Source organism: Melopsittacus undulatus, chromosome 3 (genome assembly GCF_012275295.1).
Source record: "Melopsittacus undulatus isolate bMelUnd1 chromosome 3, bMelUnd1.mat.Z, whole genome shotgun sequence".
NCBI lineage: Eukaryota > Metazoa > Chordata > Aves > Psittaciformes > Psittaculidae > Melopsittacus > Melopsittacus undulatus.
In genome coordinates this window covers 70,257,779-70,273,388 of record NC_047529.1, presented here as the reverse complement: position 1 = coordinate 70,273,388, position 15,610 = coordinate 70,257,779, and the positions used below count along the sequence as shown (strand labels likewise).

The 15,610-nt window shown below is 40.2% G+C and overlaps 2 protein-coding genes across 4 annotated transcripts in view; one reads left to right on the top strand and one right to left on the bottom strand.

Moving 5' to 3' along the window:
• The window catches only part of AKAP7 (A-kinase anchoring protein 7), an 87,186-nt gene that overhangs the window by 48,696 nt on the left and 22,880 nt on the right, over nucleotides 1–15,610 (bottom strand). For all 3 annotated transcript variants that reach the window (XR_004549497.1, XM_034061079.1, XM_034061078.1), the window contains exons 6-7: nucleotides 12,901–13,013; nucleotides 993–1,137 (exon numbers count right to left, since the gene is read on the bottom strand). Coding sequence is in view for 2 of the 3 variants with exons in the window: in XM_034061079.1 (XP_033916970.1) it covers nucleotides 993–1,137; nucleotides 12,901–13,013 (258 nt within the window). In the remaining variant the exon portion in view is untranslated. The remainder of the gene's footprint in view (nucleotides 1–992; nucleotides 1,138–12,900; nucleotides 13,014–15,610) is intronic.
• MSH5 (mutS homolog 5) lies at nucleotides 6,058–8,487 on the top strand. The gene has a single exon (XM_005154737.1). It carries the CDS (start codon nucleotides 6,058–6,060, stop codon nucleotides 8,485–8,487), a length of 2,430 nt encoding a protein of 809 aa, XP_005154794.1.

Sequence of the window (15,610 nt, the reverse complement as noted above, 5' to 3'; positions counted from 1 at the left end):
CCTCTAACATGAAATATATAAAGAACGAACCTAATTAGGACAGGTGAAAAAAGCAATTAATACAAAAAACTTTTGCATTCTGCTGTATTGCTACTATTACATCTTCCCATGTTGTCTGATTTCTTAAAGATCTGCAGGTATAGGAGTGGCATTTGTAAAAATATTCTAAACACATTACACAATATATTCCTAGATTTAAAGGGGTGACTGCATTTAAGAAGAAGTCCTCAACATTCTATTGTTATTCCAATTAACATTTTAACTCATGTTCTTAACATGATTAGTAGCAGCTCCAGCTAACCATCACAGAGGCATTTATTGTACAAGCCATTTTGCCATAGTCTCTTAGTCCACAGACCTCCTATGTTTACCACCTGAAGTTCCAGCTATACACAACTTGTGGCAGAAATTAGTATTAATCATAGGGGTGTGAAGTTCCTGTTCAAATAAAGCAGCAGGACATAACTGTGATTTCTAGCATTGTACTGATCTAGGTAAGGCATTTGTACAATATTTAAGTCCTGATGGGATGCTGAATGGGTCTTATGAAATCTGTTTTATCACTGAAAAAATCTCTCTGTACATGAATATAGTCCAAGTAAGGTCACATCTCTGCCAAACCAGAGACATTTCACCTAACTTTAATCATCTATAATTATCGCATCTAATCCAACTTAGTCATACAGGCTGTCTTCATAGTCAACAGAGATGAGCAGCTCCGGAGAGTGATACATCTAACTTACCTTAAACACTCATTTTAGAATGAGAAATTGAAGTGGATTCTGGGGATGCATAGCTGAACATAAACTTTAGCTGTCAGCAAGAAGCAGTGCAGAGTGTTCCTGGAGGGCCAGGGTTGAGGGACAGACTTCTGTCAGACTCTATGGTTATTATTACAAGAATCACCTAACACAGACTTCAGAAAAAATGGCTTTTCAGGCATACAACTTAAGAGACATAATTACATAAGAAGAAAATTAAGATGTACTTACCAAAAACAATAGAGGACTCACAGTAGTAGTAACCATTTGGTTGCTTTTTTTTCAGCATGGAGCAAAGATCTAAGCGGTGCAGGATTTCATTTCCAAAATAATGGCTTTTAAAATCTTCATACAGGCTTGGGTCAATTTTTTTCACCTTTAAATAGCAACATAAAATTCAAGTAGGCATTCTACTAGAAAACTGAATTTTCAGATTTAATTCCTATAGTTTTTATTTTAACCAGAGGTATAGGTAGGATGGAAAACTACCTCAAGATGCAAAATAATACTGAGAGAATAATGTGCCAAATCTTATGTTTAAGTACTGTCCACTGCAGAATTAATAATATGAAATAAAAGTGTCATTCTACCTCCTTCCTACCCCTCCCTCCTCAGTCCTGTAGGAAACAATTCAACATAAATGCTACAACAGTTTTAACTTCCAATGGCTTGCAATATTCTTCATGGAACATATAAGTGGAAATTATTCTTGCTGCCATCACTGGACATGCTACTAGAAGGAAGAATCTCAAATGTTTGTGAAGGCCATTTTTCTGGCTCTTCAGAATCACCAAGCAGGATAAATACAACCAAAATGTGCTTATATTTAACTTTACTAGACTTTATCTCAGCAAATCTAACTGGAGGTCTGTGACTAGTGGAGTCCCTCAGGGGTCGGTGCTGGGACCAGTGCTGTTTAATATTTTCATCAATGACCTGGATGAGGGAACCAAGTGTACCCTCAGCAAGTTCGCTGATGACACTAAACTGGGAGGAGTGGCTGACACACCAGAAGGCTGTGTTGCCATTCAGTGAGACCTGGACAGGCTGGAGAGTTGGGTGGGGAGAAACTTGATGAAATTCAACAAGGGCAAGTGTAGAGTCTTGCATCTGGGGAAGAACAACCCCATGTACCAGTACAGGTTGGGGGTTGACCTGCTGGAAAGGAGTGAAGGGGAAAGGGACCTGGTGGATAGGAGGATGACCATGAGCCAGCAATGTGCCCTTGTGGCCAAGAAGGCAAATGGCATCCTAGGGTGCATTAGAAAGGATGTGGTTAGTAGGGCAAGAGAGGTTCTCCTCCCCCTCTACTCTGCCTTGGTGAGGCCGCATCTGGAATATTGCGTCCAGTTCTGGGCCCTTCAGTTCAAGAAGGACAGGGAATTGCTTGAAAGAGTCCAGCACAGAGCCACAAAGATGATTAAAGGAGTGGAACATCTGCCTTATGAGGAGAGGCTGAGGGAGCTGGGTCTCTTTAGCTTGGAGGAGAGGAGACTGAGGGGTGACCTCATCAGTGTTTACAAATATGTAAAGGGTGGGTGTCAGGATGATGGAGCTAGGCTTTTTTCAGTGATATCCAGTGACAGGACAAGGGGCAATGGGTGTAAACTGGAGCATAGGAGGTTCCACGTTAACATCAGGAAGAACTTCTTTACTCTAAGAGTGACAGAGCACTGGAACAGGTTGCCCAGGGGGGTTGTGGAGTCTCCTACGTTGGAGATATTCAAGGCCCGCCTGGACAAGTTCCTGTGTGATGTACTCTAGGTTACCCTGCTCTTGCAGGGGGGTTGGACTAGATGATCTTTTGAGGTCCCTTCCAACCCTTGGGATTCTGGGATTCTGTGAATACATAGTAATTTATAATATCAGTAACATTATGCAGTTTTGTATGTATGAAATGGAACATAATAAGTATTCTATTAAGCTGGTTTTGGTAAACCTAACTTCAGTATTTATTTTAAGAGTGTAGGGCTCCTTTTTCCATCATATTTTCATTAAAAATACATGATCTCTGTAGAAACTAAGTATTTTCTCCTTCAATCTACTTCACAGTAATGCTGTTTGCTTTTTAAAGACTTACTATATGCTATGGGATAAGTGACCACTGCCTCCAGCAGCTCCAGCCCAGGCTGTCAGACTACTGCACCCATAAGCCCCATTTTACACAGGACCAGCCCCTTTTACAGAAAATTCTGCCACTCCTCATTTGTTCCTCCCCACCCCCTTCCCCTGTACAAGCCCCATCCATTTGCAAGTACCCTGAACCCTCAGTTTTACAACCCCAACCGCTGCAAAGTCCTGTTTTGCCTGTGATTTACTGATAGCCCATCAGTGTGACTGATGAGGTCTGTTTCTTGGTTTTGTGTGTTATGTTTGACAGGGTTTTGTCTCTCTATTTTGTTTATGGCTTCCCCTTCACCCTTACTGTCTTATTCGACAAGGTCCACAACCAGATAATCCTATGAAAATAAACATCCCCACACTCCACATGCTCTTATCAGTCCATGTGGCAAACCAGCTCTGGCTCTTGTTATTACTTCCTTCATTGTATGTTGGTCAGGTTTGTGTCACTGTATATGCTGTTTAAGGTCTCCTCCTTTTCTTATTATCCCCTCCTGCACTTAAAAGGTCCTTTACCAGTCACCCTAAAGGGTACAGATGCTGTCTCCTTCGTCATACCCTTATGCTATATCCATTTATCTGAACATCATCACACTCATGCATTTCTTGTGGTGCTTTCTTTACAGTTACTCATATGCAAGATAGGCTCGGTGTTGTTACATCTACTGAGCTCCTACTCTAGGTACAAAATTACTGACTTCAGAGGCACTTTGCTTGAGTAAGTACCTGTCTATTTGTTCCTCTACTAATTTAGAAAGTCTAATTTAGAGACTTTCCATCCCCTTTAACAAATTAGACTTTTAGTCCTCTAAAGTCTAAGTCAGTGAAGGTCAGAAAAAGTCTTTCCATTTCCTTAATCTCTGAAACGATGACATCTAGTGGTAGCTGCTTTTCATTTCGGGTACACAATCTCCTTGGAAGTACACATTTATTCCATCCTCATTGTCATTATTTAAAATTTGATATTCCATGGCTAGATTAGTCCTTATGTACTCAACTTATTTTGACATTAAATTATAATTCTTTGCCTTTTTTTTGGCTGACATTTCTTTTAAATATATTTATACATGCATTAGTAATAAAAAAGGCTTTTTCAGCCAGTAGAACACTTGTCAAAAATGTGAAGCCTTGAGTAGCACGGAACAAAATGAGGAAAATACCACAATCACTCCAATAAAAAAAAATACCATTTATGAGCGGTTGGGATGTTGCTTGTCAAAAACTAGTAAGGTGTGAATCAAATGCTGAATGCTCAAGAACTTAGTTATGCTTGTGATGTGCTGCTGAACGATATTTGGAAAAGCAGCCATGGCAAAACTGTGCTATTTTTAGTAACTTGGAGCATTTCTGGAGCACTGTTTGTAATGAGATGTGAAAGGATGAAGCAGTGCAGGTGCATGGGGAAGTCACAGTTCATTTCTTAATTGAAAGGGTCTGGCACAGTACAGATGAAAGAGTTGCTGTCACCACATGGGAAAGATATAGATGCTGATATGCTGTAGCTGGGGGAGGGTGAGAAATAGGAATACTTGAGAGGCCACTGTGAAGCTGGAAGGGAGGAAGAAGACACCTGCCTCTTGAGGAAATGTTGTAGTGAATGGATGGCTTTAAAGGGACACAGCTATGTAGCATGGGCCTGGAAAAGCATTATATGTGGAGCTCTTGCAAGACTGGCAGGGCAGCAAGGAGACAGCATTTGGTAGCCCTGCCCTGTCTGTCTACTCTCAGTCTGAGCCTCTTCTGTGTGCAGGTAGTTAAGTGCCGCTTGCTGTCCCTGGCCTGCAGTTAAACCCTCCAGCTGCATGGAGTGCCCACAGCTGCTGGCAGCAGGGGGCCAGGCAGTGTTCACTCCTTCATGGGACATGGGGCAGGAAGGCTCAAGTGGTGACAGGCCTTACGCAGCTGGAAAACAAGATGCCCAACAACCTCCTGTCAGCAGCTTCAGTTTCCACATACCAGACCCCACAGCCAAGATTACCAGCTTCAGCACCACACATCCAGGTCTCTGAAGGTGAGGGCTGCACAAGAAGATTATTTAGAGTTGCTTGAAGTAGCTTATTCAGTGAAGTACAGCAGATGCAATGGCTAAAAAAGGAGAGCAGTGGCAGGGACAGAGTGCTGGCAGACAATTCAGAAGCCAAGTGGCTGCACATGGGGCTTCTTCCAACTGCCTCCTCTTCCTTCTGCACTCAGCACAGGGCTCCGAAGAGGCTGGGCAGGACGTAGTGAGCTGCTCCCAGGGATGGGCAAGGGCTGGCAGGAGGAGCTGAAGCACAGAACAGTGGGCTGGAAGGCCGCAAGTGAGGCCGAGATTCCATTCCCCACATGACGGCAGGGACTTGCTGCCACGGGCCTCGGCCGCGGGGGGGCGCCGGGGCGGCCTAGGGCAGCGCGGCAGGGCCGCGGGGGCTGGGTCAGAGCTACAGCGCGGCCCCTTCTCGACAGGGCCCGTCGGCGGGGAGCCCAGCGCCCGGAGCGCCGAGAGCGGGCCGGAGCGGGAGGGGAAGGCGAGCAAGGTAAAAGCTGCGGGCCGCAAGGAGACGCAGCGGGCGAGTCGAGCAGCCCGGCTGTGGGGAGGAGGGTGAGCGGAGTGGGAAAGAAGTGGGTGAGGGTTTTAAGGGTGTTGCTGACTGCGATATGGGTTCCATAGGGAAAACTGTTCAGCATGGTTGAGCCCTGCAGCTTGATCTATACAAGTTGTGAACTTGTATAGAAACTGGTACTATGTGATGGTGCTGCATAGTAGGACCCTGAAAAACAGTTGCTGTGCGTGTATCGTTGTGAGGAGCAGGGGTCAGCACACATGGGTGGCCTGTACCTCTGAGAGAGGATGATTTTGTACGTGAACATACATGTACATTACTGTATTTATCAGTATTTAAGTATATATAAACTTAGGCAAATAATGGATAAAAAAAACCCAAAACACCAGACTGTAGAACTATTCCAGCATTGCTGTAGTTAGCTCAGTTACACCTTGCTTGGAAGCAAGATGGCTTCCAAGTAGTTACTGGCTGCATCTTTGCACTTGAACAGGTAACATGTATCTTTAATTGCAGGTAGCATCTCAATTTCTCCAGGGATGAAGGAGTGAGTGCTAACCTGCTGTTGTCAATTAGTTACTTCTGAGGACTTTTGGGATGAGTTACGAATAAAAATGTCTTTTTCCAACAGAATGACTGCCACATCAGCCATGAACTGTGCCTTGCCACCAGTGCCTGGGCCTGAACAAGAGGACCAAGAGTGCTCTGAGACACACATGTCTGTTATGTGGTATGCAGGTCAGCTTGCAATTACTTACTATGATACAGAAGATTGCTCAGTCTACTTCATGCCTGATGTACCTGATAATGAAGACCTTAGGCTACTGCAACAAGTAATTGGGGAAATAAATCCTCGGTGCATAGTGACCAGTGCAAAACAGGATCAGAATATTGCCAAATTCCTGACCAACCTTACTGCTGGGGACACAGACATACGAAAACCAGAAATCGTCCTTTTTCCTAACACAGATTTTGGCCTAGAAGTCAGCAAGCAACGGATCCTATCTAGGCAATTTCCATTCATCCCATCTCATATGACTACAACAGAGAAAATTCTCTACTTGTCCTCAGTCATCCCTTTTGAGAGCCCACTTATGATACGAGCCTTAGGGGGACTCCTTAAGTTTCTAGACAGGAGAAGGGTTGGAGTTGAGCTTGAAGAAAGCTCTACTGCAGTTCCTATTCTGGCCTTTAAAAAGTTTGTGCTGTCAGAGATTGTGAATATGGACCAAGACACTTACAGTGTCCTGCAGATATTTAAAAGTGATATCCATCCTTCCGTGTATAAGCTGTCCAGTGGATTAAAAGAAGGATTCAGTTTATATGGAATTTTAAACCGTTGCAGATGTAAGTGGGGAGGAAAACTGCTGAGGCTGTGGCTCACACGACCTACAAGGAACTTGACAGAGCTGAACAAACGCCTAGATGTTATCCACTTCTTCCTGCAGGCTCAAAATCATGAAACAGTCCTCACTCTTCAAGGCTGCCTCAGGAATATTAAAAATGTGCCTCTTATTCTAAAAAGAATGACTCTTTCTCACACAAAAGTTACTGACTGGCAAGCACTCTATAAGACAGCTTGCAGTGCGGTGTGTCTTAGAGATACATGTCGCTCTCTGCCCAAGACTATTGAACTCTTCCAGACTATTTCACGTGTCTTCACTGATGATCTGCACTACATTGCTAGTCTGATCAGCAAAGTGGTGGACTTTGAAGGCAGCATCTCAGAGAGCCGCTTCACTGTTAAACCCAATGTGGACCCCACCATTGATGAGAAGAAACGAAAGCTGATGGGCCTGTCAGACTTCCTTACAGAAGTGGCACGAAAAGAACTGGAGGACTTGGACAACCATATTCCCTCCTGTTGTGTGATCTACATTCCTTTGATTGGGTTCCTTCTCTCCATTCCACGGCTACCAAGTATGGTGGATAAAAGTGACTTCGAAATTGAAGGCTTGGACTTCATGTTCTTGTCTGAGGATAAGCTGCACTACAGAAGTGCTAGGACTAAGGAGTTAGACAGCCTCCTGGGTGACCTGCACTGTGACATCCGAGACCAGGAAACACTTATTATGCACCAGCTGCAGACAAAGATCTTGGAGAAGTCTGAAGTGCTTAACAGCGTGATTGAGTATACTGCACATCTGGATGTGCTTCTGGCTTTGGCACTGATGGCCCGGGAGAATGCCTACTGCCGGCCAAGCTTTACTCACCGCCATGGCTTCCACATCAAGGATGGAAGACATCCACTCATGGAACTATGTGCAAAGACTTTTGTGGCCAATCCTGTGAACAGTGGAGAGGCCACCAGACGCATAAAGATCATCACAGGGCCCAACTCATCTGGAAAGAGTGTCTACTTAAAGCAAGTAGGTCTTATAGTATTCATGGCTCTAATTGGCAGTTATGTCCCTGCAGCAGAGGCAGAGATTGGAACAATTGATGGGATTTACACAAGAATCCACAGTAGGGAATCAGTTTCTGTAGGGCTCTCCACGTTCATGATTGATCTTAACCAGGTTGCCAAGGCAGTTAACAATGCCACAGAGAGGTCCTTGGTACTTATTGATGAGTTTGGTAAAGGGACCAACACACTGGATGGCCTGTCCCTTCTGGCTGCTGTCCTGAAGTACTGGATCAGACAAGGAACGCAGTGTCCACAGGTCTTTGTCTCCACTAATTTTCACAGTTTAATGCAGCTAGAACTCCTGCCTGAAACACCTCTTCTGGAGTACCTGACCATGGAGACCCACCAGGATGGAGATGAGCTGATATTTTTCTATCAGATCAAACAGGGCATGTCCACTGTTAGTCACGCTGCCAACATTGCTGCATTAGCAGGAATGCCAGCCAAAATTATTGAAAGAGGAGTGGAAGTGTCAGAACTGATTCGCAATGGAAAAGCTATCAAACGTATTGATGATCCTTCAAAAGGTGATCGGATGGAAAAATGCAAGTCTGTTGTGGAAAAGTTTCTTTGCCTAGACCTTGATGATCCCCATGTGGACTTAGAAGAGTTCATGCGTAAAGAGGTGCTGCCTTCTGCAGCCTCAGTCATGTAACAAGTCTGATGTGTATAAAAGCATAGATTACATCATGTCTACCATGTTCAGTCAGAGAGTTTGGTAATATAAAGAATGATCTCTATGACTAATGCCTCACACTGCATTACTACATTGTAACATACTGTCTATAGTTATGTCCTTTTTTTAAAAAAAAAAAAAACAAACACAAAAACCCACCAGCTACTGTAGTTACATGTCTCTACAATATGGTATATGATATGAAAGCAGGAAGACTGAAAGAAGGGAATCTAAGAACCTCTTCCAGCCATGGAGTCAACAAGTTTGTGTGTTTTCTGCCCTTGTTAGATCTTCAGATTAAAATAATACTGTAGAAAAATCACAAAACATTTCTGCTGATCTCATAACAAGGTGAAAGCCAAGTGTTTATTGTTTTGTATTGTGCCAAAGGGATCCTTTCACCCATTTTATGATCAGCATCTAAGATTCCAAATAAGTATGTGCCCCAGACTCCCGTATCAGCAAGTAACAGTTGTCACAATAGAAACCAGTGACCTACAGGCTGATAAATGTAAATACAGAGGGATTTAATGAGCTCTGTGGCTCTTCTTATGCCAGTATTCCTATTTAAAATGCCAGAGAACCCAGGAGTTACTGTAAAAACAATTCTGGAGGTAATAACCAGCAGGGACTGATAAAGGAGAAGTGCTTTGGTTATGCTGAGAATCACTCTCTTCTCATGAGGTCCTATATGGTACAGCTGTGTATCTATGTATATGGGTATAAATAAAAGCAAAATTATGAATCTAGGAAACTGAAAATATACTAGGAATGTAATACAGAAATCCACATTTTATATTCTATTTTTGAGTATTGACTAAAACTTAATATTAAAGGAGTAATACCAGAAGGGGAAGATTTCCCTTCACTTCTCTTGTCATCTTTACTGAACACAGTATTTCATGCATGCACATGCAACAAAATTAATTAATAAATTCATGACACAGGAGACATATTATCTAAGTACAACAGAAGTAACAGCCATTCCTACAACAAGATAAGTGCCTGAGATTCCTTATCTAAATAAGACAGAAGAGACATGAGTTTGCTTATTGTCTGACTGCCAAAACTTGCTGTAACTTCTTACAGTATGGCTAATAAAAGACATCAGCAGATGTACTACATCTCTCTTCCGCTATCTTTGATTTCAAGAAGCCAAAAATAGTAACATCACATAAACTGAGAGAAAATCCACATGCAAAAAAAAAAGTAATTACCTTCATAATTATCAGTATTAAACATCTGTCATGTCTACCTGAAAACAGCAACAAGATGAATGTGACTGCATAGCAGAAAGATTTCAATTTGGAGACATTGCTTTCAGTTTGATTCAGTGTGGAATTTTCCCTCCGTCATGATGAAGGAATTATTATTATTACTATTATTATTGCTATTGCTATTATTATTGTTATTAAATAACTTATTTAATAATTTATTTGTTATCTACATATGAAACTAGGATAGTGGCAAAAAAATACATAATTTACATTAAAAAATATAAGAATAAATAACTGAATCATGCAGTTATTGCTATTTCCAGTGCAATCATAATAATACTGTCTCCAAAATAGTACCTAGCATCCTATGATGTTACTGCTGAAGCTGAATGGTAATAGCGAATCAGGCCATGTACAACACTTATAAGTGCTGTAAATACAAATGGATTTTTCTCACTAATATATTCCCTTTTACTAATTATACATACAGCTATATAAAGATATACTGTACAGAAGAATATGATACATTAAGTAGTCGTAATTTTTTTTTGTATTTTTTCTTGTCAACTACTGTATAGGCTAAGGATATGCTCCATACTAATTAAGCAGGTGCTCTCAGAGTAATTTAGCTGTCAGTCATCTTCTACTTATGAAATCCATTTCACAGTATCTGCAGTTCTGGCAGTACTAGGTGTATCAAAGGATATCCAAATGTCATACAGCATTTATCAAGTGTGCCCCACAACATGCCCCAAGGTAAACAGCAGTCTGGATGAATGAAAACCACAAGGGTTGTGACAAACGTGGCCACACTGCAGGCTAGGGAAAGAAGCAGGAACAGAAACGTTATCTTAAGTGCAGAACTCCAGTTGCTTCTTTCATTGTATTTTATTAGGTTCTTTGAATAGAAGATGATGCTAACTCGATTCTTATTCAAACAACTGGGGAAACAGCTGAACATGTGCAAGTAAATTATATCCCTTTACCTCCTTCCACAAGGACACCTAGAAGCACACAGTATCTGCTTATTCTGAGGAAGCTTCCAGTGGCACATTTGATCTCAGAATTGCCCAACTAAACCTGAAGAATGAGCTGCTCTCACTTCTGAGTAGGTAAATAAGTTCTTTAACCTAAGAAGCTGAAGGGAGTATAGTAACCCAGACAGCTCTTCTCTAAAGCACTTTATTTCACATTCTTACCCTTTATTAATGGCTGTTTCCAAGTTTTTTGCATTTACTATTTTTAGCTTAATGTGTCTTCAAAGTGGAAAGCTGATTTCTTAAGATATTTACTGATTTTAAATTCTCAAATTCTTTTCTTTGTAAATATCATTAACAGTTTGGGAAAGTTAAAGTCTTTTCAGAATACATGCATTTCAAAAATTCTTTTAGCTATATTAGGCTTTAAAAACAGGTTATTTTTCTTTTCAAAGATAACTTTGGTGGGATTTAGATGCCATTATGAGGAGAAATGCTTAATAGAGTATTGATTCAAATAAGAAAACTTACATTTAAAAAAATATTAATATAGCTATAAAACAGTAGTTGTGACCTATACTCAACTACTTTAAGTTCTATTTTCTCTTTCTTATGCTTTCTCATGTAATCTTCATCCACTCCCCCTTTCTTGATTTTCATACTGTTGTATGATCTGAAAATGCAATTAGACACTATATTAAAACATATTACAAAATAGTTATTCCTTTTGTTTCATGCTCTTATTATTTTCTGTAAATGCATAAAACTATCTCACTAAATGCACAGATACAATAAAACAAAAGATAGCAAAGACTGATGCTTATGCCTGACAGTGGACTGACAAGAGAAAAATTTACAGATTTATTTATAGAAACATGGTATGTTTCTATACAGTGTATCTTTATAAAACTATAGCTGCTGCATTATCCAGCATTATGGAAGACTAAGGAAGATGATTTGGAATGACACTGACCTAGTTCTGTCAGCAGTAGTAAATATCAGAACACAGAAAGTATGCATTCTGACTAATAGCTCATGCAAGGTAGATAAATATAAACAAAACAAAAAACAGCCCACCAAAACCAAAAAGAAACAGAACAGCAAACCTCCCACCATGGCTTTCTCAGATGTTTTAAACAAAGAGGTAAATTAGTGAGCAGCCAATACTGTAGAAGAGCTGTGGATTTCTAAAATGAGTGTTAACATCTGTTACTACAAGCAAAAGCTTATGTGAACTTACAAATTTAGTAGCTATAATATACCACCTACAACTTGTGAAAAAGTCTTTATTTCTGTTTCAGAGAAGGTACGTGTCTCTTGAAGTTTCTCAGATCTCATCACCTTCTTTCAACTGATTTCAAAGTACTAAATTAAAATGTGCACCTTCAGCATTTTTAGAGTTATTTCTAATGAAATTTTAAAGTATTTTTCTTTAATACATAAAGAAAAAAAACCTCAAAATATTTACATTATGTACTTCAATTCTTATTTATTTTTTTTCCCTGGAAATTATTTTCCTAGTCAATGTTAAAGGATCACGTAAAACATTCTATATAATGTCAGAAAAAAAAGAGGTATTCCTTATGTTAAATAATACAGTATTTCTGTTAAATTAGTATGCAATAAAATCCTAGACACATGAGTATTGCTCATATATACTTATCATCGCAACCTACTTTAATGTATTTGTATTATTTTTTTTAAAAGGTAATAAATAGGCAGGAAATAACTACCTGCAAGAGAGACTATACAAGATGAGTTTTATCCCTACTCTGAAATTCATCAAACCATATTCAACAGACTGAACCGACAGTCTGCCTATTATGCATAATACAAATTCCACTGTTTATTAGCTTATTTCCTCCAATTCAGGAAGAAAACAAAAGTATCCGAACAAACTGCATACATATAATCTACACCCTCACAATAATTGTGTAATTTTGAACAAGTATTTTCATCCTGTGGTCTTGCCTAACAAAAATAGAAAATAGTACCGAGAACATCAAGAGTGTTAAAGTACAGATGTATTACAGATGTACTGATTATTTTCTTCTTTAAAACCCCAGTATTATAAAATCTTACCTCTTCAGCTGGTTACAAAGTAGAAAGTATGATGCTACTGCATAAGCAACCCCTTTGTTCGACTCCAAATTAAAACTTTCTAGATTTCTGCTGAGCTGTGTGAAATGTGAGCTCACCTGCTTACGTAGTGGTGTGGATTTTGACAACTTCATGAAGGTCAGATGTGGTTTAAAATCTCTTTCTTCTCCTGCCAAGATGCCCTTTTCTTGAAATATCTTCTTCATAGTCTCTGAGAGGAGAAAAAATGCAGAGGTACAAAGATGCTGCACGACAGAATGCTTAAAAATGTGCTTTCAACTGTAATATGAGTTACAGCCACTCCACATAGAAGAAACAAGATGATGAGTACTTTAAAAGGCAGAGAGGTTTCTAGTTAACTTCAAATGTACATATTATTTCACATGGAAAATAGTCTTGTATTTGCAGTTAGTATAGGTCACAAATTTGGCTTTACTGAAATAATGGCAAGTAGAAAGCTGTCCATGTTGTCTGCTTTTGCTACCAAAATAGGAATGTGACAGAACTATTCAGGAAGTACTCTCACTGGAAGCTTTGGAAACTTCAGGAAAACTCAGAGTATCTAACAGAATTGTCTCTCTTCAAAAACACTGTTCTATGGTGAATTCTATTATGTGTATTTGGGTAACCTCTCACTCAGACCAAAGGAAATCTGAAACAGAAAGCTCAGAGTTCTTGCCCTGGATTTACACGGCAGAATTAGAGAACATACAGCTAGAGAGGGACTATTCATTAGGGGCTGTAGTGATAGGACAAGGGGTAATGGGTTGAAACTTAAACAGCAGAGGTTTAGACTGGATATAAGGAAGAAATTCTTTACTGTTAGGGTGGTGAGGTACTGGAATGGGTTGCCCAGAGAGTTGTGAATGCTCCATCCCAGGCAGTGTTCAAGGCCAGGTTGGATGAAGCCTTGGGTGATATGGTTTAGTGTGAGGTGTCCCTATCCATGGCAGGGGGGTTGGAACTAGATGATCTTAAGGTCCTTTCCAACCCTAACTATTCTATGATACCAGGTATGTTGATGCTTTTTGTTGGCTGGGTTTTTTTTCATGCTTCACTGCTGCATTCCAAGCTAATTTACTGTTTTGAATGTATACTTTTATCTGCCTACAGAATAATCTTAAAACCCTTTTTTTTCCTTTTAACTTTACAGTTTGGCAGCAGCTATAGGTCTAGATGATTCACACTATCCTTGAACTAAAATCAAAATAGGGGAAAAAATAATCCTATCACATGAATTTAATTAACCCCTACCATAACCATCTATTTGCATTCAAGTGTGTTATTTATTTGGCTTGACAGTTCACCTGTAACAAAAAGATCTGGTGCTTTATTCTCCCAGCTGGAAGAAGATTCATTACACTGCAAAGTGAACAGCATAGCTGGCTGAATGAAGAAAAAAAATAAGGGAAGGCTCCAGGAATGGGGATACAGGCACTTAAAGCTGGCTAGCATAAGTCTGCCAGCTCTGCTCCTGTAACACATCATTCCAGAATCCTCACTCTTACCATTTTTTGTTTTCTATAGTAACTATTTAAGTGAGCTACTGTGACATCACACTTTAGAAGATTTTATAAGCTTATGCATTACTTTGCAACAGAAATGTTCTAGAAGCAGCTCAGAACATTCATTTGGGACCTGGAGATCAAAATTCACCTTCTGTGCTATGTATGATTTATAACCTTAGGCTCCATAGGCTATGCAAAAGTAGGGATTCTGAAAGCAGCTAAGGAAACCAAAGACCCAAATGCCATCTTTTACACAGACCCACTTGAAAATTCTCTTTTAACCTCACTCCCCACTTCAAAGATGCTGATGTATTTTACTGAAAAGTATTAGCCCAACCTTTTATTCTAACTCACAGGATGCCTAAAGGACAAACAGATTAAAACTAGTGAAGGATTTACAAAACAGTAATAGGGGTCATGTTACTTTGGAGATGCTGATAAAACTACCACAATGGTTGAGGTGGGAAGGGACCTCCGGAGGACACCTGGTCCAACCCCCCTGCTCACGCAGGGCCACCTACAGCCAGATGCCCAGCACTATGTATGATGGGTTTTGCATATCTCCAAGGATGGAAACTCCACAATCTCCCTCAGCAACCTGTGCTGGTGCTTGGTCACTCTCACAGTAAAGATGTGTTTCTTAATGTTCAGAGGGACCTTCCTGTGCTTCAGTTTATGCCCATTCTCTCTCTCTACCCATTGCCCCAGGTATGTATACATGTACAGACAAGCATAACTGCTATACAGAACTACAGACCTATATATCTAAATCTATACACTCCATACCTAGATGGGTAGACCTACTATTTATTTATGGATACAGCTATATATCTATCCACAAGTACAGCTTACCTACTTGTATTATTTTAAATTGTGCCTGTGAGGAACATTTCTAAATTTAAACTGAAGCCCCATTAAGCTATCGTGCAGCTCTGCACACAAATGCTTCTAAACAACTTTATTAACATATCAAAATAGAACACTACAAATAAATGTTTGCTACTTCTTCAAACTGAGATACAGAAGTTCAAATTAAGTCACTTAGTTATGGTGTGCACCTATTTCCATGCATCTAACAGCCTGCTTATTTTCTGATGTTGGCAAGCTAATAAAACCCTGCATTTATTTAAAACTGAAATTGTCTATAACAAAGCCATTTTCTGGTCCCTGTGTTTGGATTTCTGAACTGCATAATTTGGGGACTCATGGATGTTGCAGCAAAGTCTTACCAAAACCAGGTTTATGCTACCCTGTGATATTCTGGCTCAGTCTTGTGGATTGTTGTCTTTTTTTCTCCCCT